This window comes from Eptatretus burgeri, chromosome 5 (genome assembly GCF_056783735.1).
Source record: "Eptatretus burgeri isolate ZD-2024b chromosome 5, Ebu_testis_v1, whole genome shotgun sequence".
In the NCBI taxonomy this organism is placed as follows: domain Eukaryota; kingdom Metazoa; phylum Chordata; class Myxini; order Myxiniformes; family Myxinidae; genus Eptatretus; species Eptatretus burgeri.
The window spans coordinates 21,369,810-21,396,951 of record NC_140965.1 but is presented as its reverse complement, the minus strand read 5'-3'; the positions used below and the strand labels follow the sequence as shown (position 1 = coordinate 21,396,951).

At 42.5% G+C, this 27,142-nt stretch overlaps 1 protein-coding gene across 14 annotated transcripts in view; it reads right to left on the bottom strand.

The window, feature by feature from the left end:
• LOC147026031 (uncharacterized) overlaps positions 1-27,142 on the bottom strand; it is a 90,358-nt gene that overhangs the window by 7,401 nt on the left and 55,815 nt on the right. For 13 of the 14 annotated variants that reach the window (XM_085880992.1, XM_085880994.1, XM_085880991.1 and 10 more), the window contains 4 exons: positions 16,205-16,333; positions 6,521-7,010; positions 3,622-3,729; positions 721-806 (listed from right to left, as the gene is read on the bottom strand). In XM_085880992.1, the coding sequence (XP_085737118.1) occupies positions 721-806; positions 3,622-3,729; positions 6,521-7,010; positions 16,205-16,333 (813 nt within the window). The remainder of the gene's footprint in view (positions 1-720; positions 807-3,621; positions 3,730-6,520; positions 7,011-16,204; positions 16,334-27,142) is intronic. The other variant, XM_085881003.1, reaches the window with a different exon arrangement.

The following is a 27,142-nucleotide window of genomic DNA, read 5'->3' as shown; positions in this document are numbered from 1 at the left end:
TATATATTCCCTGTGTAGGGCACTTAGTATTGTAAATCATATTGGATTAAAACAGGCAATTAAACAAAACTTAGAACTTGCTCCCCCTTGAACTGCATTTCAGTTAATTTCATTGCAAAATGAGAAGCCTGGTGTTAGCTTAATGGTTAAGATGGCTGTCTTGAGATCTTAGCGTCTTGAATTTGAGCCCCCATCGTCCTGTTAAATAACACCAGCTGGGTTCACTCAGCCTGTCATCCTTTTGATGTTGGCAAAATGAGTACCAGATTATCAGAAACAAGGGCACTCCATCATTGGCGCAATCACATTCCCAGCAATGATGTAACCAGCAGCCACAGCTACATACAAAATAATAATGATTGCAAAACGATGTATTTGTGATCTAAATACAAGCTACATGGATCAGTTGTTTTTTTTCAAAAAGTGAAATGTTTTATCATAAAGAGGTCGTCCTTAAAAACCCGTCTTCCTTCAACCACCCTCAGCCCCCACTCCACCCTTATTCGGTATCCTGAACATACATACCGGGAAGGCTCTCTGACTGACAATACAGCAGGCAATTTCAAAGGGAAAATGTTCAGTACATTGCGCAAAAGGGCTGAGGAGGATAAAGCCAGACATTATCTGGCTGTTTGTATACCATCAATCAGGGCGTATCATAACAGAGAAAAATCGAACTTTCTATCTTCATATGCAGTGTTTCTTCAGTAGGAGGCTGACCTTGTCCCATGGGGCAAGGTGGAAGCCTGTATATCTCTTTGAATCGCCATCATCACCCCCGACTCCACAGCCAAAGAGTCCAATTGCTGGAAAAAGAAGATTTCATAAAGTTGGGTTAGATTTTATTATGGGGGAAAGAAAAGCCCCAGAATCGTAACAATTAACGTATAGTGTGTTCTCCATTGGTTCATGAGTGAACTTGTTGGAATTATTTGTGCGCATACATTGATCTCTTATTGCTATAAAATAGGACAAAATAAACTTTTTACTGAAATTAATTTTTTTAGCTGAGAATAATTGAAAGTTTGAAAATGTCTATTTTCATCGATAATTTCCGCTTTTTTGTAGGAGAATCAAGGGTCATGGAGAAGTGAGTTGAAAGAGGGTAAGGCTATGCCGGAGAGGAGCCACAGTGAGATAAACCCAGCAAGGGAATGAACCAACAACAAAAGAGGGGAGAGGAGGAAACGCACTCCAAGTAAGGTTGAGCGAGGTAGGGTTAATGATGGGGAAACAAAAAATATTACAGCTCGGGATGGGGGATCACACAAGATGAGGGTGTACTGCTTGTTTGAAGCCCTAGAAAGACGATTGAACCCTCTCCAGAAGGCAGTTCTACAAAGGGAAGAAAAGAGGAACAAAAGAGTTGAGGTGTGTGTGGTCAGCCTGGATTTTGGAAGTTGAACCAGGAGGAAGTTAATGGAAGAACGTGTGCACCCCGGAGGAGCTGCGGAGTGTCAGAGGGCTGAAGGAGCTAAACTGGAGGAGAGGTGGAAAAAAAAACAATTGAGAGGTCACAGACTTGTCTGGGATGTGAAAGTAATAGTCCTTGTGCTTACACCTCATTGTGGGAGATGCCAATATTGTTGGGAGCTTGAGATTCCACAGAATTAAAGAGGGAGAAGAGAAGAGAAAGACAAAAATAGATCGAGAGAGGTGATGCTGATGCCATGGGCCATGTGAAGAGCAGTACTTCATTGAGCTACAGATAAAGGTCTTTTTGACTGAGTAGTTCTGATTTATCAAGGAACTAGGTGGGAATCCCATCAAAAATGATGGGCCCAAGAGCATCCCCCCTCCCCCTATCACAGCACAGTTGTTAAAAAAATACAATTCACAGCCTTGTACATTTATTTTTGTTTCATAAAGTATGATTATTTTAGAAATCTATTTGTTATGGCTTTCATTCTCGCACCGCACTTTCCTGTATTCTGCTTTTGATTGTGGTTATCGCTTCACCACCACCACCTGCTCCTCATCCTGCCTCTGTCTTTGCCTCCACTTCCACTCATGCGCTAATCTCCTCTCTCTCTCTTTCTCTCTCTCTCTCTCTCTCTCTCTCTCTCTTTCTCTCTCTCTCTCTCTCTCTCTCTCTCTCTCTCTCTCTCTCTCTCTCTCTCTCTCTCTCTCTCTCTCTCTCTCTCAACCATAATTAGTACCTCTCCACATGTGTACAAATAAATACTATTGAATATTGTTAAAAAAAGCAGTAAATGTAAAAATTGACTGAGTTAAATTACACTATGTATATTTTACTAACATCTCACCTTTTCTAAAAAAAAAAATTTGCAACGTTTTGTTTTACTATTTTTTAAGGTTTTTTTTGTGTTCCCCTAATACATAAAAATTACTAACATCTCACCTTGAGCCTTTTGTTGTGAAAACAACCAGAATGGTCATGCAATCAACCCAGATTCAGATGCATGTAGTAAAAGTTTTGAATAGCATAAATTCACCTTTCCCGAGTGGAAACAAAATGGCGAATGGTACTAACACTGATATTGCGTGTGCTCCCTTTCAGTGGTGTGCGCGACATCACTTCCGTGAATGTGAGGTCACTTCCTGCGTGACAGAGAAATAAATACAATAGGGCTTTAAAATTACATCGATGACTTTGAACGACCCAAGATGCCTAGTCTGCGGCAGGCTTTGTAGGCCAGCTATGCTGTTTGTTGTTGGTTGGCCCAGGGAGGTCATGGCCGATGTTAAGGCTGAGACGTTCAAGAGATCAAACTTGATAAAATTGATTTGTGCTTTGAGCATGACTGCTCTTTGAGTAAAAATTTTACTTTGAGTAAAAATTTGACTGAGCATGAAAATTGATAGGTGGGTTTGTTTGATGATCCTTCCAGAATGACTTGGTGGATTGTGACATTTTCCAGGACTGAAAGACATGTTCCTTTTTCAGACCAGCATCTAATAAATTCCAGATCAACAGAGAACGATGCAACTGCCTTCGGCCTATCAGTGGGATGGGTGTACTGTACGACACAATGTGGGCCGTTGTAGTTATTTTAGAATCATAAATGTTAAAAATATGTCAATACGAGTGTGGTCATATAACTCGAAAACAAGTGGTATACAATCGCAGAGGCAAATTACAATTAGAAATTACAAGTACAAAAACAATTCAAGCAGAATTGTTGCTTGAATTTTGATTATTCTTGTGATTGATGTAAAGTCTCATAAAAAGAGAAAAATAAATGCATAACTAATCATAAATCCTGAACACTTATAATAATTTTCCCTTTTAGCACAAAGTGTACAATTTCACAGTTTGGTATCAAATATAATTTAAACAGTGAGTTTCCGAATTCAAAAAAACAAAACAAGAAGTCCTTTTAATCCCATCTTCTTCCATCTTTCCTGCAAATATATGAAATCAAAGTGTTAAACAGTATAAGGCTACAGTGTGACCCTCTTATGCCTTAAAATAGATGTTGCAAAACATGTCTGCAAAAAGAGTTTAATGTCCTGCAAAACATCTGGTAGCAAAGATGACATGGAGAAAGTTTCACAATGTGCATGAGCAGATAGTCTGATCATAAAACCTTCAATTATAAAGTTTATTTCACAGGAATAATGTTTGCATGTGTGGTAAGAAACAGAAGTTAAGAGAACCTGAAAAAGTCCTGGATGTTCCTCCAGCAAACTGTAACCACCGGAAAGACGGAGCCAAACCGTGCCACGGAGAGAGCCTGGGATACCTTTCCTGCAGCGCAGCTTCAACTAGGCGAGGTGGGTGGAAGAGTTTGACAAGGTAATTTTTTCTTCAAACGACTTGATAGAGCTCGAGGTGATTATACGAGGTCCATCTAAAAAGTAACGGGACTGACTTCACAGAAATTTTATTCCAAAAAATATATTGAAATCACAGCTTGTCCCCTTCAAAAAAGTTTCCCTCCAGTCTCACACACTTGTCCATCCTCTCCTTCCATGCTTCGATGCACCACTGGAAGGCTTCTTCTGGAATCCTCTGGAACTCTGTCGTCACGGCCCTTTTGATGGCCTCCACATCAGGAAACCGGGTCCCCTTGATCACCCCCTTGAGCTTGGGGAATAGGAAAAAATCACAAGGGGCCAAACCTGGGGAATACGGGGGTTGCTCCAGAGTTGGCACGTTCCTCTCCGCCAGAAACTGTCGAATGCTCAGGGCACTGTGAGCAGGGGCGTTGTTATGGTGGAGCACCCCGGCGTTGTTCTCCCACAGATCCCTCCTCTTGTCCCGGACTGATCTCATGAGTCGCCGGAGGATCTCCTTGTACACGTATTGATTCACTGTTTGACCCTGTGGTAGAAACTCGAAGAGGACGATGACCTTGATGTCAAAAAACGCGATGAGCATCACCTTGACCTTCTACATTCTTGCTTTCTTTGGTCTTGATGATTTGGGACTTTTCCACTGACGACTCTGCCGTTTGGTCTCGGGATTGTATTCGAATATCCATGATTCATCGCCAGTAATGACTCTCCCGAGCAGGTCTGGATCGTCTTCGAGGTGCTCGATAATGTCTTAGCAGACAGTGAGTCTTTGCTGTTTTTGGTCCTCGGACAACAGCTTGGGGACCATCTTTGCGCACACCTTGCGCATTTCGAGATTTTCAGTGATGATGCTCCAGACAGTGTCCTTGTTGATGGAAAGTTACTCAGCAATCATCCACACCGCGAGTCGATGATCTGTGTGCACCATCTGCTTCACACGCTCGATGTTGTCCACCGTTCTTCTCGTTGAAGGTCTTCCAGACCGTGGATCGTCTTCAACCTCCTCCCATCCCTCTTTGAATCTCTTGTGCCATTCAAATGCACGTGTACGTGACATCATTTCTTCCCCATAGACTTGCTGCAGCATTTCGAAGGATTTGGAAGGTGTTTTTGCCAAGCTTGGCAAGAAACTTCAGATTAGCTCTCTACTCACGACTCATAGCGTGACGACTCAGACTAGACAACCTGTACAGCACAACCTGTAAAAAATCACACAATGAGCACAGTCAACCATCACCAATCATATATGTTGCTGGAATGTTGCGAAAGACTGTGACGCAACCGGTTCATTCAAGTTGTGAAAGTGGAGCACACAGCAGGCTCAGTCCCCTTACTTTTTAGACGGACCTCGTATTTCCATTCGTATCATTCCAAGTGGGTGTGAATGCTATTTGAAATGATACCATTGATACATAGAATATAAGACTTGGAAGGATGGTCTTCTGGGCTCTCAGAACGTAGCACGTGCCAAAAGAAATGGTAATAGTAGTAATGGGAATGCATTTAAAATAAAGAAATCAATCAAGAACTTTGGTAAAGACCAACCTGGGATGCATTGAAATGTTTGAAGCCAAGGTAGGATTACATCAGGGATCATTTTAAAATCTTCTCCTGTTTATAATAATGATGGAAGAATTGATGAAAAATGAAAGGTTGTGATTCCCGATTGAGTTATTGTACGCTGATGACTTAGCATTGAATGCTCAAAGTGAAAAACAAAACAAAACAAATGTTTCAAAAATGGAAAAGTGCAACAGAGAAGAAAGATTTAAACATCAACATTAATAAAACAAAGGTTGTGGTGGGTGGTGAAGAAGGAGAAAGGAAAGAAAGCGGACGATGGCCTTGTTCAACATGCGGAGGAGTTTGATGGAATTCAGTTCAATGTATACACAGTGAGCGTTATCGATTGTATCAAAAGAGGCGCAGTGGGATCACTGGGAATTTGGTAACAAAACCTGGGATTTTCAACTGTAAAAGATCTGAGGATCAATCATTTCAAGAAAAAAAAATAAAGAACAAAAATAAATACTCAGGAGCTCAGAATTTATAATTGAGAAAAAGTCAAAACTTTCTCTAATCTCGGAGACATGAGAGAGGCATCAAGAGGAGCAGAATTATCCGTTCAATGAAGAATAAGATCAGTTTGTAATAAATAACATCAGTTTGGAATACATTCCGTGATGTGTAAAAGTTTGAGTTTATAAATCCTGCATCAGATCTGTATTGATGTATGGAAGTTAAACGTGGGAAACGCAGATCGAAGATGTAAAATAATGGAAGGAACGGAGACGAGAATGATAGGATGGATGAATGGATTGTCTGTGAAAGAAAGAATACAGAGGTCAGAAATCAGGAAAAGATTAAAAATCATTTATAGTGAAGAATAACTTGTGAACAGAAGACTTGGTCGGTGTGGTCATGTGTAACGAAGATCAGAAGATGAAGATGGAATGAAAACAATAAAAGCTCATGGGAGAAGGAAGGAAGAGAGGACGTACTAAAAAGTCACGGATTGAAAATGCCGAGAAAGATACGGAATGTTTGGGTTTGCACAAAACTGATGCAATGGACAGATTGGTATGGAAGATGGAATGTCGTTATTGCACCAACACCCTGAAAAAAGGGGGGAATGATGGAAAAAGTTTTGTTGTTGAATGATATCCTAACCCTAAGAAATAACATTGAACAAAAGGCTTATTATATCAAACAAGTAATGAAAATAAAAAGAGAAAAGTATGAGAGAAAATTATATTACCTTCTTCTGTCCCTTGGACATCCAATAATCCCAGTTCCTCAGCATCTCCAACCATTTCTGCTCCCGATGTCTGGTGATCTCTGGGGCTGGACCACCCACAGTCGCAGGACCCACGATCCCAATCTCCACCAAGTCGCCAGCGAATTGTCCTCGATCAGGTTCTTTTGCTCCTCCAACATCAAACCCAAATGTGTCGGCCACTGTTTTCGCAGTCTTGTCCATATTTACCCCTTTGGAAGCTGCTCCCTCTCCCAATGTCATATCTTCACTAACTCTTTTCTTTTCCTCCTCTTTTCCTTTACTCATAGGTTCTGCATCCTCATCAATTACTTTCTTTTCAGATCGGTCGAGCCTCCCGAAGGAAGGTCTCTCAACGTGTAGCTCAATGTCACCGGATTGCCCCTTGTCCTCTACGTTATTTCTCAGCATATCCACTCCGATTGATAACCCGATTTTTCCAGCAGATTTTAACGCCTCGCTTCCAACACACCTGAAGGAAATTGTGAAAGAAATCAAAGTTAGCTCAATGAGCATTTCTCTTTTATTCAGAAAATCAACTTGTTTAATAAATACATTATTTGGCATTCAAATGATAACCCAAAGAGCTGGGTTGGCTTGGAAAGCAAACTATACAAAAACATTAGGCAACTAGAGGGGGAGCACTCGGGAGAGTGCAAAACCTCCGCCGCCAATACTGCTGGGTCACTCAAGTGAACCTTATATCTTATTCATTAAATATGATGTCAACAGTGCTGACAGAGTTATAGTTCTTTTCTCCAACATTTTTTGGGGGGGGAGGGGGGGTTGGAAATCACTTAAAACATGTAGAAATGCAAAAAAAAAGAAATCGAAATTTTGTTGAAAAAAAAGTTGCAAAAATTTTTTTTTCTCTAACAATTTTTTTTGGGGGGGAGGGAGGTTGGAAATCACTTAAAATATGTAGAAATGCCCCAAAAAAAATTTCCCCTTTTTTGGGGGGGGTAACAATTTTTTTTGGGGGGGGTTGAAAATCACTTAAAACCTGTAAAAATGCAAAAAAAAATTGGGGGGGGTTGGAAATCACTTAAAATATGTAGAAATGCAAAAAAAAAAAATTTTCTCTAACAATTTTTTTTTGGGGGGGGGGACCAAGTCCAACATTTAATGGCATGATCCTTGGACCATACCTAACCCCCCCCCCACCAAGTTTCGTCGAAATCCGTCGAGGAGTTTTTCCATAATACTGTTCACAAACAAACAAACAAACAAACAGAAAGGGGTGAAAACAGTAACCTCCATCCATCTTCGAAGATGGCGGAGGTTAATTCTCCATATTTTAACATATTTGGACAACCGATGTCAGGCCTTCAGTATTCTAAAGTAATCGTAACATCCCACCAAAGTTAATTTGTTTGTAACACAAGATTATTGGCTGACAAGTCCTAGGATTTAAGGTGCAAAACTAGAACGGCACTTGAGAGAGCGCATACCTCCGCCATGATGAACAGTTTTCATGATGTAGCCCATTGATCGGCTGGATCTGCTGACCTGAACCAGAATCTAATCGGCTTGTTCTTGTCACCAACTCATTACATCAACCTAGTTTTGTCACAACTCGTGCACAACTTTTAGAGATACCGTGCTATACTATATAATCAATCGTTTTTGACCCATTTCTCGAATGGTGAACAATTGCCCCATTTCTCAATTTTTTTTTTTACTGTATCCAGATCTGATTCAGATCTTCAGCAAAATTGAATCGATTCTTTGTTCTCACACACCTAACGCGTCCACCAAGTTTTGTCCGAATCCGTCCACAACCTTGAGAGCTATCATGCACACAGACAGACAGGGGTGAAAACATAGTCTTGTGGCAGAAGTAAATTAAAGATAATACCAAAAAACCATTGGCATTTTTGTCATTCAGTAATTTGAATAACAACAGATTATTAAGTAATGGGACAGTGCACACAACTTTTTAAATAAATAATGCATGTGCATTTCCCTCAAACTGAAAAAAAAACGTTTTATTTAAAGGTTCTTCTTTTGAATGTAGCACAAGGCTGTGAGAAGCATCATGAGATGGGGACACGGCTGTCATGCTGATGCAGTGCCCCCCCCCCCCCCCCGTAGGTTAGGTTAAGAATTTGGAGTTTGTTCATGGTGTTGGCGATAGCTCACCTACTCTTCACAGAGGCCACTGTGGGATCTTTTATGTTCACTAACCAACACCAGCACACAGGATGCAAAGTTTAACGTCCATCCGAGGAACGACACACACATTGATGGATCACCCTGCCTGCAAGAAACCAGGATGGCAGTTTGTAGCTGGGTCGGGATTCAAACCCAGGTTAGGCAGCTCTTGGCAATCCTTCCAACCCTTATATAATGGCATGCAGCAGGTATCAAAACTTTGTAAAGACCAATTCTGAAGACACTATGAGTTAGAGATGCATGACCTTCAATGTGTTATGATGAGTGCCAAAAGTTAATGACATTTATTTATTTTGTCGTCGGTGGGGTTGTCATGAAAGCTCAGAGGAAGGGCACTTGCTTTTGTACTGTCTTGTCTGGGTTTGATTCCTGGTCCAACTATAAACTGTGGTGCTTCACAAGCAGGGCATTGCTTCAATGAGTACAGCATATGCCTTCCTTCATATGGGACATTAAGCTGGAGATCCAACTGCGATAATTGATCACTGGTGCCCACTAAACATCCCATGGGCGAGGAAGAGTAGACCAGGTATTGCCGAGACGCTGGCCAAATTCCTGCCCTTACCTACAGGTTGCAATGCATCGGCACCACAGATACACTCCCAGAAATTATTCAACCATCAGTCACATGCTCTCCACAAATGAATGCCACATTCGCAGTATGGGCATTTTAAGCATAAAAATTTCATTTCATCTTAAAATGCAAAGGCAGGCAACAGCCTCTTCTTTCTTTGATAGAATCACAAGCTGGTCAAACACTTTGAATATGTCTTTCAACCCATGATAAATCACTACCTCTCTCCAAAAGGACCGTGTGGCAAACCCTCCCATCTGCTTTCTTAGCAATCCTCTTGAAGAGGTTGTCACTCAAACTCCTGGATCTCACGATCAGCCATGATCTTTCTTGGGCAGAACATATTTACAAGATGGCCTCCAAAGCTAGCCGACTGGGCATTTTTCATCGTGTAACGTCTTTCCTTGACCAATCTGAACTTTCGACAATCTATTGCAAGGCTTTCATTCACAGCTTGATGGAGTACTACTCTCCCCTTTGGGCTGGTACCACTGCCTCACACCTTGCCCTTCTTGATGCCATGGAAAGGAAGGCACTCAAACTCCTTAGGATCTCCTGTGAAGAAGTTGAGTGTCGAAGGCCTGGTGCTTTCACATCAGAGGCAGGTTTTGTGGCATCTTTGTATTCTGCCACCTCCTTTATTGTCTTGCACCCTCTGCCTTCTCTTGGCTCTGTCCCTCCCAGGCTTCTGCTCACGGTCTGCCAGTAACTATATTCTTGCTGAATTTCCAAAATCCAGGCTCACTGCTCACCTCCACTCATTTGTTCCTCTTTTCTCTCACCTGGGGAACCAACTTCCCCAGTCTGTTCAGTCCCATTCTTCCCTCCAGGGATTCAATACAGCTGTGCACCACTACTTCAGGTCATCCCCCCCATCCATATTCATGATTTCTTCTACCTCAAATGACCGCATTCCCAAACACTCTCCTTTTCCAGGTTATTTTGATATCCTACCCCCCACCCGCCTAGCTTTATTTTTTTTTAAGTTGTGGGTTGGTTTGTTCCTCTTCTGTTTCATCCCCATTTTCCCCTTCCTCTTCTTGCTGTATTTCATTCAGCTTATGTGCAGCTTCTTCACTCCCATCAGTCAATCTTCCCCTCCCCTTGATCTCATTCTCACTCTCATTTATACCCTGCTGTTATTCCCACCCTTTCCATTTTATTCCCTTACATTCTGCTCTATCTCTTCCATGATCCTTGATAGTGTATCCAAAAAAATCCCAGGCAACTTGTAAGGCTGTGTGAAACGATATGTATATACACACACACATATATATATATATATATATATACATATATATATATATATATATATATATATATATATATATATATTTGTGGATTCTCGCTCGCCCGCCCGGCATGCCGGCGACCGCCTTGAGCTCAATTGTGGCCGCGCGCCCACCGAACGAGCAATCTCGACGCAGCTTTCGGATCAACGCCGAAACCCAGCTACGGGTGTTGTTAACCACACCATAAACAAGCCAACTCTTCTGTCCACATGCTACAGGTTCGATCGCCGAATTGTCGATGTACCTAATTATTCGCGCAGACAGAAATGCCAGGGATTTACACCTCAACGGAGCCTGCACGAAAACGAGCCGCTTTAAGCAGCTCGTTCCGTTTGCGATTGCCGAGCGGTTTTATATCGCCAAGCCCCGTCGGACCAGATGTACGTTTTATCGGCTATTAATCAGCCAGCTAATTATTCCGAACGCAATGATGGCAGTCAATGGAGGAAGGGACGTAACGAGCAGGTGACATTCAACAATGGGGACATTTATTTTTACACGTAAGCAATGCAATGAATGGAGATAGGGGACATGACACGAGCAAAAACCTACAGCCGATATCTATTTATTACGTACATGCACTTACAAGAATTTTGCGAAAACATTTATGCAAAAACCCCAGAAAAAAAGATAGAACTGGGCTCGTAAGCCTTTAATGTTCCTCGGAGCTGGGATGACCGAAGGAGCTCCGCGAAGCCGGGCAGGTTACCTTTGTTGCCCTTGAGGTGACTCGATGGGTCTTTTGGTCGGCGACCCTCCGTATGTCTCGTCATCAACGCTGCAGCTGTTGTAACGGTGGCTTGGTTGGTCCAGCGCCTAGCAGGTGCCCGACTTTCCATGGCCATCTCCCGACTCTCCGACGAGCTGCCCTCCAACTCTCCGATGTGCCTTCCTCTCTCTCGTCTCCCGACTATGGACTCCAACAGCCAAGCCCAACTCAACTCAACCGCCAACTCACCAACTCCTTTTGGACTCACCAACTCGACTCTCTCTTCGGCCAGCGAACGCGGCTTTTTATCGCCCCGGGGCGTTCGCCCTCCCTTCTCGGCGCGCGGGGGAAAAATCCTCGGAGTGATCGGATTCTTTTTCTTCGGAGCATACTTTTTGTAACCATCACTTTTGTTTACCCGTTTTGAGGGACCCGCCCCAACCGTCAATCCTATTTTCGTCCCAGAATATCGGGGCGGGAGTTGTTGAGTTGTTCTTTTTGCTTGTGGAGATGCCGTGGTTGTAAACTTTGTGGCGTTGTGGTGGAGGTAGCGTGGTTGTAGAGATGTTGTTGAGGAGTGGTGGAGGTGGCGTGGTTGTGGAGTTTGTTGACGTTTTGGTGGAGGTGGTGTGGTTGTGGAGATGTTGTTGAGGAGTCGTGTGTTTGTTCAAAATAAAAGAAAGAGAAAGAATAATGGCTAACTCAAAGATTCACAACCCGGCACACAAATAATTCCCGTTGTACATCGGTGGGGAAATTTAACCTGGATCACACACTTATCGACATAACTGATCTTCGGGGAACCTGAATGGTGATCTGTGAATTTCCACAACCGTAACAATATATATATATATATATATATATATATATATATATATATATATATATATATATATATATATATATATATATATATATATATATATATATATGTAGTTACGGATTTCAGAATCCGGTGTGATGAATGCATCCACACATCCAGGTCCTCAGACAGTTATTTCCTTAAATGCATGTTCAGATTAGCCCCATCCCCATGTCTAATGGGATCTTAAATGTGATGCGTTGAGAAGGGTGAAGAATAGATCCCTCTCTTATAGGAAGCTTTTTTTTTTCTTCACGACAGACACGTTTACACACTTTTCTTTCGCGAGCGCTGGCGCCCACCTTTTTTGAGAGCACATGGGTCGTCATGGTAACCATGCGCAAGTGGGGCGCGGTGAGCTTTGGGGGACTCTGCACCCGCTGAGACGGGCCGCATATATAAACGAATTGGAGGCACGCGAGCCAAAAAGGAAGCGAGAATTGAAGCGCGCGAGGGAAGAAGCGAGTCAGAGAGGAAGCGTGCAAGCCCGCAAGTGAGCAAGCGAGCATGTGGTGCGCGTGTGGGTGTCTGACCAGCGCCAACAACGAGACAATTCGTCCTTCCCAGTGCTTGAGCAAGCGAGCGTGTGGTGCACGTGTGGGTGTGAGCAGCACCGACAACGAGTGAGGCACGGGTCGGTCACCAACGTGTGAGGCGCGGGTCAGTCACCGACGGACCGTGTGGGTCACTGGATGTCACCAGCTTCGTGAAGTGTGAGGAGCTGCCCGTGTCGCAGCACCAGGGTCTAAACTCGAGACAGATGACCTCGGTGCCCTCCCAGACGTCGACTGGCGTTCAAGGCTGTTCGCGAGAGGGTGCACGGCAAGGCTGGGTGCTGGCAACGGACGTGACACGCACGCACACATTTCAGGACGTTTTCACTTCACAGACAACTACTCTGGTGAGCGAGACGACTCTTCTCCTCCTCCCCCCCCCCCCCCCCGAATGATCTGCTGGGTACTCTTATCTGTGTTTAGCTGTAAGTCAACCCCCAATAAGCATCTGCTCTCTGTCTCTTTCCTGTCATTTTGATTGATTTTGCCTGAGTAATTATTCATTTTGATTGATTCTGCCTGAGTAAATATTCATTTAGGTTGCTTTGAAATTAATTCATTTATTTACCTCAGAATATAAAGTTTTTTTATTTATTTATTTTATTATTAATAAATTATATGTCGATTTCCAACCTGTCCGTGTTTGTCCTTTCTTTCCATTGGTCTAGCATTGTCCAAACCGAGCAAGACTGGGAGGCAATTACCACAGATTTCACCAAAAATAGTCGGCATGCAACAGTGGTTAAAATTCTCAGCCGCCCTAATTAAAATCTAATCGAGATAACATTGGTGCTTTGCCGAGGACGCGCTCCCTGCTCAGGTAACCACTTGACTTCTAGTTAAACGGAATAATTAGACGGTGGACACTGAAACTCGTGGTTGACTGGGTGGCGTTCGTGGTTTTAAAACAACCCACCGTAACACAACGTTAATTGTGAGCGGTGGCCCCAGGTCGGGCTCTTCCGAGGACAACTGGGGATTAATCCCGAGTGACAAGCTGGTGTCTCCGTACCCGTAGCCACAACAATATATGTATATATACATATATTGTTACGGATCTGAAAACCATATGCATTCAACATACAGATGTCCCAAAAGTCAGTTATGTCGTTAAGTATGTGTGTAGTCAGATCCCCTTCCTTTTGTCTAGTGAGAGAATCAAAGGCGTGCGTTGCAATTTCTTTTAGTTAGGTTATTACATCTAACAAGCCATCTAACAACCATCCCATCCCCCGCCACGATCCACCGCCAACCGGCTGCCTTCTCGCACCGAGACATGCTGAGGCGGGATCTCGCGGTTCCAGTTTCTCGGCTTCCACAAACGTTGTAACTCTTTCACGACGACCTTTGCAACATTGATACTGTTGCTCGACAAGTATGAACCCATGTTGAAGAGTGGGTGGGGTTTCCCAGCAAGGGCAGAAACCCCGCCCAGAAAGGGCGAACCGATAGGAGCCTGTCCAATCAGGGCGGGGAGTGACGTCTGTTTGAGCGAGCCTCGCCCCGTTGAGGGAGGTCCATAAATTCCTGAGCACTCTCTGAGGAAGGTGGTTACGAAGGGGGTTGTTACAAAGGTTGTTCTGAGGTTTTTGACAAGGTTGTGGTGGTTGAGAGTGGAGTGAGGAGGAAGGGTCTTGGAAGAAGTTTTCCACGGGTTTCTGACAAGGTTTTGGATAGGGCTGAGGGTTGTTGTTGAGTGTGCAGTTCTTTTGAAGCAGAGGGTTGAGCAGAAGGTTGTGAAGGCGGCGAACGTGTCCCTGCTGGCCCTCGACAAGGAATGGAAAGAGCGACCCTGACCCCCCTCGGTGGACTTCACTATTCACCACACGAGCTCCGCCACAAACCACGAGTCCCACATGTGCGTCTGGGGACCAAACCAACAACCATTGTCAGGTGCCGCACCACGGAGTACCCCCTTCCTGTGACGGTCAGGTACCCAGTTGGACTCTGACCCCCAGCTCGTCTCTCTCCTCGGCTGCGAGGGTCCAATAAAGAACTCTGGGTTTATTTTCATTTGTGTGTGTGTCTGCGTGTGGGCCCGTCTGATAAGTAGAAACTGTTTAAGTGTTTGTTTTTGATCATTGTAAATATTACTTGCATATCCACGTTAAGTCTTCCCTGTGTCTTTTTATTGCAAATAAACAATTGTAGAAATGTCCCCAGTTTGTTTCCATCCTTTCTTGAATTGGTCCAGCATGGTTCGGATCTGAGTTTATGCGGGGTTTTATCCCCGGTAATCGGACAATTGTAGCCGGGACGTCCTAGGCATGCCCGCTCGACTGCATTCGAGCAGGAAAGGTAGGTGGCAGAGTGGTAGTTGGTAGGTGTAATTTTACCGCTGCTGGTAGAGTGAATCTGGGAGCCGAGATCATGTGGTTACTTAGGTACATTGGATCAAGACAAAATAACCCTACGCCACACGGTCGAGATATTGGCGTTCCACGGTCGGTTAAACGACCCGCGGGCTCGCAGCGTTATCCGAGCAACGGCCTACAATTCCAGAGAGTCTGGTGGTAGACGACGAACCTCCCCCACCTAGTGGTCCTTCTCGCCACCGGACCCCCGACTATATATATATATATATATATATATATATATATATATATATATATATATATATATATATATATATATATATATACATACACATACATGATGACATGCAAGCATTTGGACATTAACATTTGGACAGTGATATGTTGCCAGGAATAACTCAAGACATCAAAAATGGAATATCTGTTATCGCATTATTACCTGCATCACTGAAGGTGAATGGAGATTATATTTTCACACCTGTTTGTCTGTTTGTGTGTATGATATTTCAAGAAGTTATGGACAGATTCAGATAAAACTTGGCGGACAAGTTGGTTGTGTCACAAGGATGAATTAATTAGATATTGGTGGTGATCCGGATCCAGATTTTTCATTGTGAGATGGGGCTAAAAACGATATATAACATGATATCTCAAAAAGTTTGATGGATTTCCATGAAACTTGGTGAACATGTTGGGTGTGTGACAAGAAAGAATTGATTCCGTTTTGGTGAAGATCCAAATTCATAACCAGATCACATAATTTTTAAAGTGATTCTTCATCATTGTGAGTTTGGACGAAAAATTATATACAGCACAATATCTCAAAAAGTTGTTAACAGGTTATGACAAAACTTGGTGGATGAGTTGGTTAAGTGACAACAAGCTGATTCGATTTTGGTTCAGGTCTGGATCCAGATACGAAAATTTACAATGATATTTCACCATTGAGAGATGGGGCACAACATCACAGCACGTTGTGGATGGGTTATGACAAAACTTGGTGGATGAGTTGAGTAGGTGACAAAAACAAACCGATTCGATTTTGGTTCAGGTTCAGATGGAGATCCGGCCTATCATTGGGATACATAACGTTCACAGTTCAGCCTGCTGAAGGCATGTGCTTTACCGAGTGCCATTGTAATTTCTACTATGTTTTATAAACAAACCTGAAAACTCAGAATTTACCTTTTCATGTTGTTGGACGAGCATTGTATGGTGGAACTAGGTAGGTTCGAAGTTTGGGTTCCTCCGATATCTCCATCTACACCCCTGCCTTCCTGCTCCTCCGCTGCCATTACCAAGGCCAATTTATCCCTGTCCAGGTGACAGTTTCACATGCAAAAAGTCACTCATGGCAATAACCAGGCCAGTATTCATCAAACATTGCACCACCGCTTGTTTTCATCATAAATGAATATTTAAATGTTCCATTTTTATCTCGCCTGTTCGAAGAACAGAGAGCTATAGCGATACCCCCAGCGTGAGCTTGAAAATGTTAAAGTTTTTGGTGCAAGTTATTTTTTCCTTTCTAATGTTTTTATCTACCACACTTTTTTATACACCCGATATATATATATATATATATATATATATATATATATATATATATATATATATATATATATATATATATATATATATATATATATATATATATATATATCGGGGCATATTATGTGATACCGTCCGTCCGTCCGTTCCTGTCCGCACTCCAACTCCCAAAGTTTTCAACTTTCACATTTCATATTTGGTACATAGGTACAGACTGTGGAGACGATGTGTCGTGACATACTTTCCTCATCTAAAGTGGTTGCCATGGCAACCAGGATGCTGTTTTCCATCCGTTCCTGTCCGCACTCTAACTCCCAAAGTTTTCAACTTTCACATTTGGTACCTCGGTACAGACTGTGGAGACGGTGTGTCACGACATAAGTTCGTCATCTAAAGTGGTTGCCATGGCAACCAGGATGCTGTTTTCCATGTAGTAGCACAATTCTGTATATACCTTCTTGTTCGGGCGTATATTGTCCTCACTTGCACTCTTGTTACTGATTACAATATACAAATACATATATTGCTTTAAAATTATTTGGATCAGACTTCACTGCAATGTGGGGAGAGGCAGTGTGGGGAGGGGAGCGAGGCAGCGTGAGGAGGGGAGGAAGCGTGGGGATGGGAGGCAGTGTGGGGGGGGGGTGGGAAGGCAGCGTGGGGGGGATGGGAAGGCAGCGTGAGGGGGGATGGGAAGGCAGCGTGAGGGGGGTGGGAAGGCAGCATGGGGGGGTTGGGAGGCAGCATGGGGGGATGGGAAGGCAGCATGGGGGGATGGGAAGGCAGCGTGGGGGGTGGGAAGGCAGCATGAGGGGGGTGGGAAGGCAGCATGGGGGGGGTTGGGAGGCAGCGTGGGGGGGGGGAGATGGGAGGCAGCGTGGGGGAGGGGGAATGGGAAAGTGGCGTACCAGGGCATTACCTGGGTGATAAAACGCATCCAAACAGCATCGTTTTCTTTCTAACCGCCATGTTCTATACAAAACCAGACGGTAACATTTAAAAATCTAAACTAATGCTATTTAGTGAAGGCCTAACTGCGTGCAGTCTTCCTCCCCCACCCACGCATTCCTCCAACCAGGGTTGGGGTCAATTACAATTACATCCTCAATTACGAGGTATCAATTACAACTAAATTACAATTACAAAACTTTTGAAAATTTCAATTACAATTACGCCCCAGTATAAATTTTTCAATTTCAATTACATTACAATTATAAATTTTCAATTACAATTAAATACAATTATGCTCGCAAAAAATTTCAATTACATTTCAATTACAATTATCAATTGTCAATTACCATTGCAATTAGCACACATTTATTTCCTCCCACAAAACAAAAAAAACACAATAAACTTGAATATGGCACTTTATTTACATCAGTATATATTTACATGATCACAGACATTTATATATAAAACTTTATTTACATATATTTACATAATCTTAGACAAATTCTTATCACATAATATCACATTGGCTTAATATGACTGAGTGAAATCGATGTATATCTAGCTGTCGAAGGGTGCATTGCACCGAAGGAACATCAGTTCCTCAAATCTGGCATCGGAGAGGAGACATCTGTCTGGCCTGAAGACTTCTCCCACAATGGAAAAGAGTAACTCCACAGGAGCAGAAGAATGGCCAGTATGGCCAGAAAGCAGTGGGCTAACATGGCCAGCTGGGGAAATGAGGTCTGGTTCTGCTTCCAGTAGGTGAGTGGGTCAGAGTCTTCTGGTGCTGCAGGATCAGCCAAGTACTTGGCTACTTGAGTCTGTGCTTGGCAGGGGGTGACAGAGGTGTGGATGAAGCCATAAACCTGAACAGTTTAGACTTCTTCCTGGGTGGGGAGGCTGCCTCGCTGGTAGGTGAAGGAAGCAGTGAGGACACCTTGTCCTGCAGAAGGTTTGTGATGTTCTGAACATCCTCGGGAGAACACCACCCAAGCTTCCAACGAGGACCCAGAGCAGCTGCCAGCTGGAAGGACTCCTGCAGCTCATAAGGTCCCAAACGGGTGTCGATGGAGGCTGTAAGTGTTGACACAAACTTAGACTTGTAGGTCCCACAGTGGTCTGCGAGTTCTGCTCGGAGATCATGAACACAGGACAGAACAAGACTGGCTGTTACTGTGTTCTGTCCCTGGCACTGGTCTGTGGCCTCCTGGAAAGGGGTGAGGGCTTCTGTTATCTCGCTGATGATCCTAAGCTCACTCTTGGTGAGCTTACCTGGAAACTTCAGTTTCTCCATCTTGACGGGGTCAGCGCGAAGAACAGACTTTAACATCCTGTTGACGCTGCTCCATCTCCATCTGACGCTGCTGCTCCATTAATTAGTGTCACGTCGAGGAACGATCCGTTCGATTGGCATATAAAACCAAAATGGTATCAGACTGGCAGAAAACGCTCAGCATCTGACACAACCAGTCTGTAACCGGGGTTCCATTTCCCCAACTGGTAAGGTACAAGGATTACGTTGTTATCGCGATTGAAGACGCGTGACCTGAGGCCTGTGCCGAGCCGGCCGGCATCATAAACCCCGGAGACGGCGGTGGTGAGGGTGGCGCCAAGAGTCGGGCGAGAATCCCACCCAGTATCCGCAATAATATCATCAATACATGTATGTAGTATTTGTAAAACCACATTGAAATTGAAATGTAATTGATTATTTAATTGATTTATTACTTCAATTACAATTACACGCATAATTACCAGCTTGCAATTACGATTCTATTACAATTATGCTGTAATACAAAATTTTCAATTACAATTAAATTACAATTACACCCGTAATTGTAATTAATTATTACTTACGTAATTAATGACGTAATTGTTCCCAACCCTGCCTCCAACCTCCTCGCTGTCCATGCGAAACGTGCATGCGCACCGGCGATGTACTCAATCTATCACTCGCACACATGTACGGATTTACCCACACTCACATTGCACGGTGGCACGTCCCTCGTGGCGTCGATGCCACAGCACTTTTTTCATGTTATCTTTTTTTTTCATGTTTCATTTTCATGTTAAAATGAGTCAGTCTGGAGTCAGCCAAGCTGCCTCGCCCGAACCAAGCCAAAAAAATTCTGAAGTCATTTGCTTTGTGGGACACACCCTGAAAAAACCATTGTTGTGAAATCTCCCATTATGTCATCAAGTTGCTTATTTACACCAACTTGCGTGCCGAGTGTTTTATTAACCTCCGCCATCGAAGATCGGAGGTTACTGTTTTCACCCCTTTCTGTTTGTTATCTTGCCAAAACGAAGTTTTTGCAAGATATGTTAGTCAGCTTGTATGTTTTTTTTTGTTTTTTTTTGTTTGTTTGTTTGTTTGTCTGTAATCACGTATAAAAAATTCTGCAGAGCACAGTTATCATTGGAAATTTTTGTAACTTCGCATATCAGAGGCCTATAGAGGTCCCTTTCAGTGCACAAAATTTTGAAGGTCAAGGTCAAAGGTCAAGGTCACTTTGTCGCAAATCAGGGGAGTCGACGAAACCCTTATTTTTTGAGTAATTTTGATCGGATCGTCTTCAAACTTCATGGGAATATAGTTCATGGTCTGGTGCTCAGCTGATTAATTTTTGGTGGCGATTGGCCTTGACCTTCATGGTTAGCGCCTGAGGTCAAACATATTTGACCCCAAGGTCAAATTTTCAAGTTTTAGGAACCATATCGTGTAGTACCTCAAATTGAACACCTCGATGAGTGCTTTCTAGATATGTCAAGCTTGAGACATTATGACGTCATTTGGTGACGTTATGAGGCAAACGCATATTTTTCATGGTTACTCTGTAGAACGATTCTCATCGGAATCTCTCGTCGGCAGATATTCCTCAAGGAGTCGCTCCTGGTGGATAGCAGCTCTGTTCACCTCAGTGTGACCTTAAAGAAGTCACATGTGGTCACCTTTTGGCAAGATACGGATCACCCTGCGGGTGACATTGTTTTTTTGTTTGTTTGTTTGTTCGTTTGTGAACAGTATTACGGAAAAACTCCTCGACGGATTTCTACGAAACTTGGTGGGGGATTAGGTATGGTCCAAGGATTATGCCATTAGATTTTGGACTTGGTCCAAAATCCAATATGGCCGCTATGGCGGCCATTTTGAAAAAATATTTGAATTTTTTTTTGCATTTCTACATGTTTTAAGTGATTTCCCACCCCCCCCAAAAAACAAAATTGTTAGAGAAAAAAAAAATTTTTGCAACTTTTTTTTCAACAAAATTTCGATTTCTTTTCTTTGCATTTCTACATGTTATAAGTGATTTCCAACAAAAAACATGGCAAAATTATAATTGCGGCTGATTTTGGAACTTCAGGTGGATATACCCACGTAAAATCAATTTCCGTCTCAAGGAATCTAGTTATGACGAATGAATTGAGTATGTAAAAGTTAAAAGTAAAAGGGAAAGTTGCAAACTATAACTCTGTGAGCACTGTTGACGTCAAATTGAATGAATAGGATATCAGGTTCACTTGAGTGACCAAGCAGTATTGGCGGCGGAGGTTTTGCACTCTACCGAGTGCTCCCCCTCTAGTTTAGAGAATGGATTGTGCAGATAATTTCTCCGACCTTGCGGATCAATCGTTTTGGTGAAGTGGTGGGTAGGAACACGAAAAAACGTTGGGAATTTTGAGTTGGGAAATCCCACAGTTCTCTTCTTGGAATATTGTGAGCTAGTACAGTAGTTAGTTTGCTTGGATAATGGTCCAATTCTGCTCCATCTCCCTGGGTTATCGCAGTGCTAATTCTTGCCTTCGTTTCAGCAGAAACCTTATCATCAAATAGAGCAAGTGGAATTAGTTCCTCACTCAGGTACGACAAATATCCAAAGAACTTCTTCACAGCTATTCTCGAAATTTCCTCATTCACGATTTTATATGATTCCAGTTTTTTGAAAAATTCCAGGTCATTTGCGGGAGCTCTGACAGCACAAGGAGCAGTAAACCAATGTTTAATGTAAATCCCAATCACAAACACAGTTAAATTCCGCATTCCTTTTTCCTCTCGTTTAGTTAAGGCCCAGTCACACCTTGACGTTTTAGCCAACGTATGCCGATTTTTGAATTTTTTTTCTAAAACGCTGGCAAACGTTGAATACGTTATGGGTAAGTTTTGATAACATTGAGAGCACACTGAAAAACACTGCCATACGTCATTGTACGCTGGCTTTAAACGTTGTACTTTTCGGTTGTCCTCAAATTTTTGCATGCTTGAAATTTCACGACGTATGCGAGCGTATGACTCACACGTTCCGCTACGCTGGCCACAAGTTGTATGCACTGTCTGCGATCGTTGACAGACGTCAACACATGCTACTTGTAAGTTAATCATAAGTTGAGACACGCCGAGGTAATGTTTAGCGTACCTGAAACTTATTTCTAACCTACGATTAACGTGTTGTTGGCACGTTACGCGATCGTTGCCACACGTCGACAGACGTTACTTTTAAGTTACTCATAGGCTGAAAGACGTCGGTATAATGGATCGTCCTTGCGTCAGCGTCAGCGTCCACGGCCACGGCCAGGACACTTATTTGCAGCATTCTTCAAACTTTTCTTCGGCATGACGAGGATGTTCACACTTCGATGTCTAGCTTGGCTATGATTCCAATTGTCCATCGGCAGCGTCTATTTAAAATAGTCGAGTTTGAGCGTTTTAACACGTTCAGAAGAAACGCTTCAAATTTCCAAACCCCAGCGTCAAAAAACAAAGGCAAGTGACAGCAATTTAAATCGTTCATTGTAAACAATGAAAATAGCTGAGTGGTACCGTTTAAAAGTCGTTGAGTGTAAAAAAAATCCAATTGTGGAGCGCAAGCATATACTTTCAATAGTGGAGATGCAGCCATTTAAATCGTTGAGTGGCAGCCTATGAATAGCAAACCCTACGTCACCGGCAAAGATAAACTGCCGCACGATATGGATAAGTTAGGCTATCGTTGGGCATAGTTTGTGAACGCCGGCTACACGATAATTATTCGTTGGTATACAGTATCTATAAGTTATCGAAGCGCTCTATGCACATTATTAGTTCATTGTGCATTTGTCCAACCTGTTATGAATAGACCTAAATCGTAAAAACAAGCCATAGCTCATTGTTGAAAAAGCCCCATAAAAAATTAGCCGCGAAGAACTTCGAACAATGGTGCAAAGATGTCTCCTACCCGTGGACACGCGGACGCAAGGAGGATCCATCATAACCCACACCCTCCCCCTCACACTCACCTACTACTGCCAACATGAACAAACTACTACTAATACTAATACTGATACTGATACTGTTACTGCTGACATGGACATCGACTCAAAAAGGACTCGAAAACACTGTTGGGTTCCCCTTTTATGAACACCATTTTTATATACCAATTCCCAAAACCGCTGGGAACACGTCTTTATATGGCAGTTGTAAGCTAGAAACACGTTAATTTTTTTTTTTTTTTGTCGACTGGAAGACGTCATTGGAATATGTCTACAATACGTCAATGTGTGTTGGGACTACGTAAAGAATTGGTTCAAAGCACGTCAAACATAAGTTAGAAATACGTTTCGTGTAAAAAAGACATTACCGTGACGTGTTTCGACTTATGAGTAGCTTATAAGTAGCCTTTGTGGACGTGTGTAAGCGTCCACATATCGTGTGTAAAACTTATCCCCATCGCATGCGGAACGTGTGTCATACGCCGAGTACGTCGTAAAATTTTGAACATGTTTAAAATTTCTTGACGTACTCTACTTACTACGACGTATGATAGCGTAATTTAGCGTTCTACTCACGTATACCAAACTTACTCATACCGTATTTGACGTGCCCCAACGTTTTAGACACATTTTTCTTAGGTCGGCATACGCTGGCAAGATCGCCAAGGTGTGACCGCGATGTTGACACTTCCATTTCTATGGCAGTTATGATTTGAATCGTTGTGCGTCAGCCTTTTAATAGGCTACGTTACGACATCGTCGGCGATGCGTGCAACGCGCTATGCCTAAGTTAGACTATCGTTGGGCATCGGTTGTGTAGGCCGACAACAGGTTCAGCATTCGGTGGTATAAGTTATCTATAACACAACGAAACGTTCTGTGTCCGTTACTAATGCGTTATACATAAGACCAAGTCGCTATGAATACGTCCGAATCTTTAAAAAAAAAACATCAAAAGTTCAACGTAAGCCAGCGTTTTACATAAATTTTAATACGTTGCCATCGCTGGCTAAAACGTCAAGGTGTGACTGGGCCTTTAGTTTGAATTGTTTTCTGAATAGAAAGATTTTGGTTCCATATATGACTTTCGCCATCCAGCGGGCCCAGTGCAAGGCCCCAGGAAGCCTGAATCGAATTCATCTCTCCGGGATGTCACCAAGTGCGATTATTGAGAGTTCCAATAGTTCTTTATAATCATCACGGGGATGGTATTTTTTCAATTGCTCTTTTGCAAATAATATCGTATCATCAACACTCACAAATTCTTGCTCATTCTCATCTACAGTCAAAATTTCAAATTTCTCCTGGTCGATGAATTGCCACTGGCCTTGAAAATCTCTTGAACAAGGCGATGTCAGGTCCCGTTGAAGGACCAAGGCAAGTAACTGTGACTGCCTCTAGGACAATTTCGTGCACGTGGTGACGACAGGCAAAATTCAACATTTTATGTCCCAATTTCTGTTCTAATAGAACGCATGCACCGTTCATGTGACCAGTGTTACTACTGGTGGTGTCAAAGCATTGACATTTTACTTGGTCTTCCAATCCCCATTGTTCCAGTGTAGTGTGGATGGGGTTCGCCATCAATCCACCAGTTCCACCTGGAAGTTTTGGTACTCCTAGTAACTGCTGGACATCGGCTCCTGACACAATAATTGGAAGACGATCCACCAGGTCTTTCCCGGTTAAATCTGGAAGTAACTTGCCGTCCCAGTGCACCATTAGTATAGTGGCACTGTGCGTTTGAATTCTGCCTTCAATGATTCAGCAATCTTCTGTCTATGTACTTGTCGCTGTTTTCTGATTGTTGACCTATTGATAGCTAAGTCGTTTAGGTCGTGGCCCAGACTTTGCGCCGCTGAGGCCAAGATAAATGTAGCTTTGCGGTTACTGACTTTAGCTGATCAAGTGAAGCCGCCAGGTTTGGTGTTGGAACTGATTTTCGAGCCCTTTTGGACGTGGATGTGGATGTCCCTGGGCGAGGTGATTTCCATATATCTACGTCATCTTCCTCAGTTCCACTGCTTATTGAGTCCATAAGATCTGCGACACTCTCTTCGGCACATCTTTTAAGTTATTTTATCCCTCGATTTTGTATTTGTGTATCAAACATTTCTCGTTTTTCTTTCTCTGCTAAATCTGTATCAACTTCACTCATGTATCCTCATATCCCGTCCTTCCTTTGAGCAATCAGAAACAATTTATCCTCTTCTATGATAATCATATCTAAAGCATTTTGGTGTGCTATGTCCATCAAATCATCCGGTCTTCAGAGAACTTGTTTTCCTTGTCTATGTGAGTTTGTGACCTTTTAGTTTTATTAACCTCCGCCATCGAAGATCGGAGATTACTGTTTTCACCCCTTTCTGTTTGTTTGTTTGTTATCTTGCCAAAACGAAGTTTTTGCAAGATATGTTAGTCAGCTTATATGTTTTTTGTTTTTTTTTGTTTCATTGTTTGTCTGTAATCACGTATCGATCACTCTGCAGTTATCATTGGAAATTTTTGTAACTTCGCATATCAGAGTCCTATAGAGGCCTTTCAGCGCATAAAATTTTCAAGGTCAAGGTCAAAGGCCAAGGTCACTTTGTCGCAAATCAGGGGAGTTGACGAAAACCTTATTTTTTGAGTAATTTTGATCGGATCGTCTCCAAACTTCATGGGAATATAGTTCACGGTCTGGCGCTCAGCTGATTAATTTTTGGTGGTGATCGGCCTTGACCTTCATGGTTAGCGCTGGAGGTCGAAAGTTTTTGACCCCAAGATCAAATTTTGAAATCTTAGATACCATATCGAGTAATACCTTATATGAAAGCGCTTGATAAGTGCTTTCCAGATCTGTCGAAAGTTTGACGCTATGACGTCATGATGAAAAAACGGATTTTTCATGCAAATTTTATTTCCTCAGTTCTCATCAAAATCTCTTGATATTTCATGTACAACAGTCCTGGAGAGATACCATTAACCGTACGAAAATATAAAGGTGAAGTTCAAAGGTCAAGGTCACAAAAAGGTCAAGCATCAAGGTCGACGAAACCCTTATTTTTTGAGTAACTTTAATCGAATAAAGAAGTCACTCATGTTCACATTTTGGCAAGATACTGGTCACCCTGGGGGTGACATTGGTTTTTACTTACGAAATCTAAAGATTTCGTAAGTATATTGATGCCTTCCGTTTCTGTTTGTTTGTTTGTTTGTTTGTAGGCACGATAACTCGAGAACGGAAGAAGCAACCAATGTCAAATTACACCACGTGATTCAGGAGGGTGATGGCAAGTGCTGATTAGATTTTGGTCAAAATCGGTCAAAGGTCAAGGTCACAGCAAGGTCAAATATTCGATTTTTGATGGTTTGGTACAGATAACTCGAGAACGGAAGAAGCGACCAATGTCAAATTACACCACATGATTCAGGAGGGTGGTGGCGAGCGCTGATTAGATATTGGTCAAAATCGGTCAAAGGTCAAGGTCACAGTGAGGTCAAACATCCAAAACATTCGATTTTTGATGGTTTGGTACAGAATCATCTTCGAAACTTCTGGTTTGTGTCGCTACCTTCTCTCGAGACAGCTTTTATTAGACAAGGTCAGTGGTCAAGTTGACGATTTCGTAAGTACCGGTCTATGACTGCTTGTTTGTTTGTTTGTTTGTGAACAGTATTACGGAAAAAATCCTCGACGGATTTCGCCGAAACTTGGTGGGGGGATTAGGTATGGTCCAAGGATCATGCCATTAGATTTTGTACTTGGTCCAAAATCCAATATGGCCGCTATGGCTGCCATTTTGAAAAAAAAATTGAATTTTTTTTTTGCATTTCTACATGTTTTAAGTGATTTCCAACCCCCTCCCCCCCCCCCAAAAAAAAAATTGTTAGAGAAAAAAAATTTGCAACTTTTTTTTTTTTCAACAAAATTTCGATTTTTTTTTTGCATTTCTACATGTTTTAAGTGATTTCCAACAAAAAACATGCCAAAATTATAATTGCGGCTGATTTTGGAACTTCAGTTGGATATACCCACGTAAAATCAATTTCTGTCTCAAGGAATCTAGTTATGACGAATGAATTGAGTATGTAAAAGTTAAAAGTAAAAGGGAAAGTTGCAAACTATAACTCTGTGAGCACTGTTGACATCAAATTGAATGAATAGGATATCAGGTTAACTTGAGTGTCCTAGCAAATTTAATTTACCTAGAAGTAAATTTACTTCCTGATAAAAACTTTTGTATATCTCACCCTTGTTTGTGTTTGGTGATGAATTCACTCTTTTTTTAGCCACACACCAAACATGTACCTTTTTGGAAAACCCTATTATTTTTACTTTTTACATACGAGATATTTTTTACTCTTGGTTTTCTTTTTACATTTTAGACAATA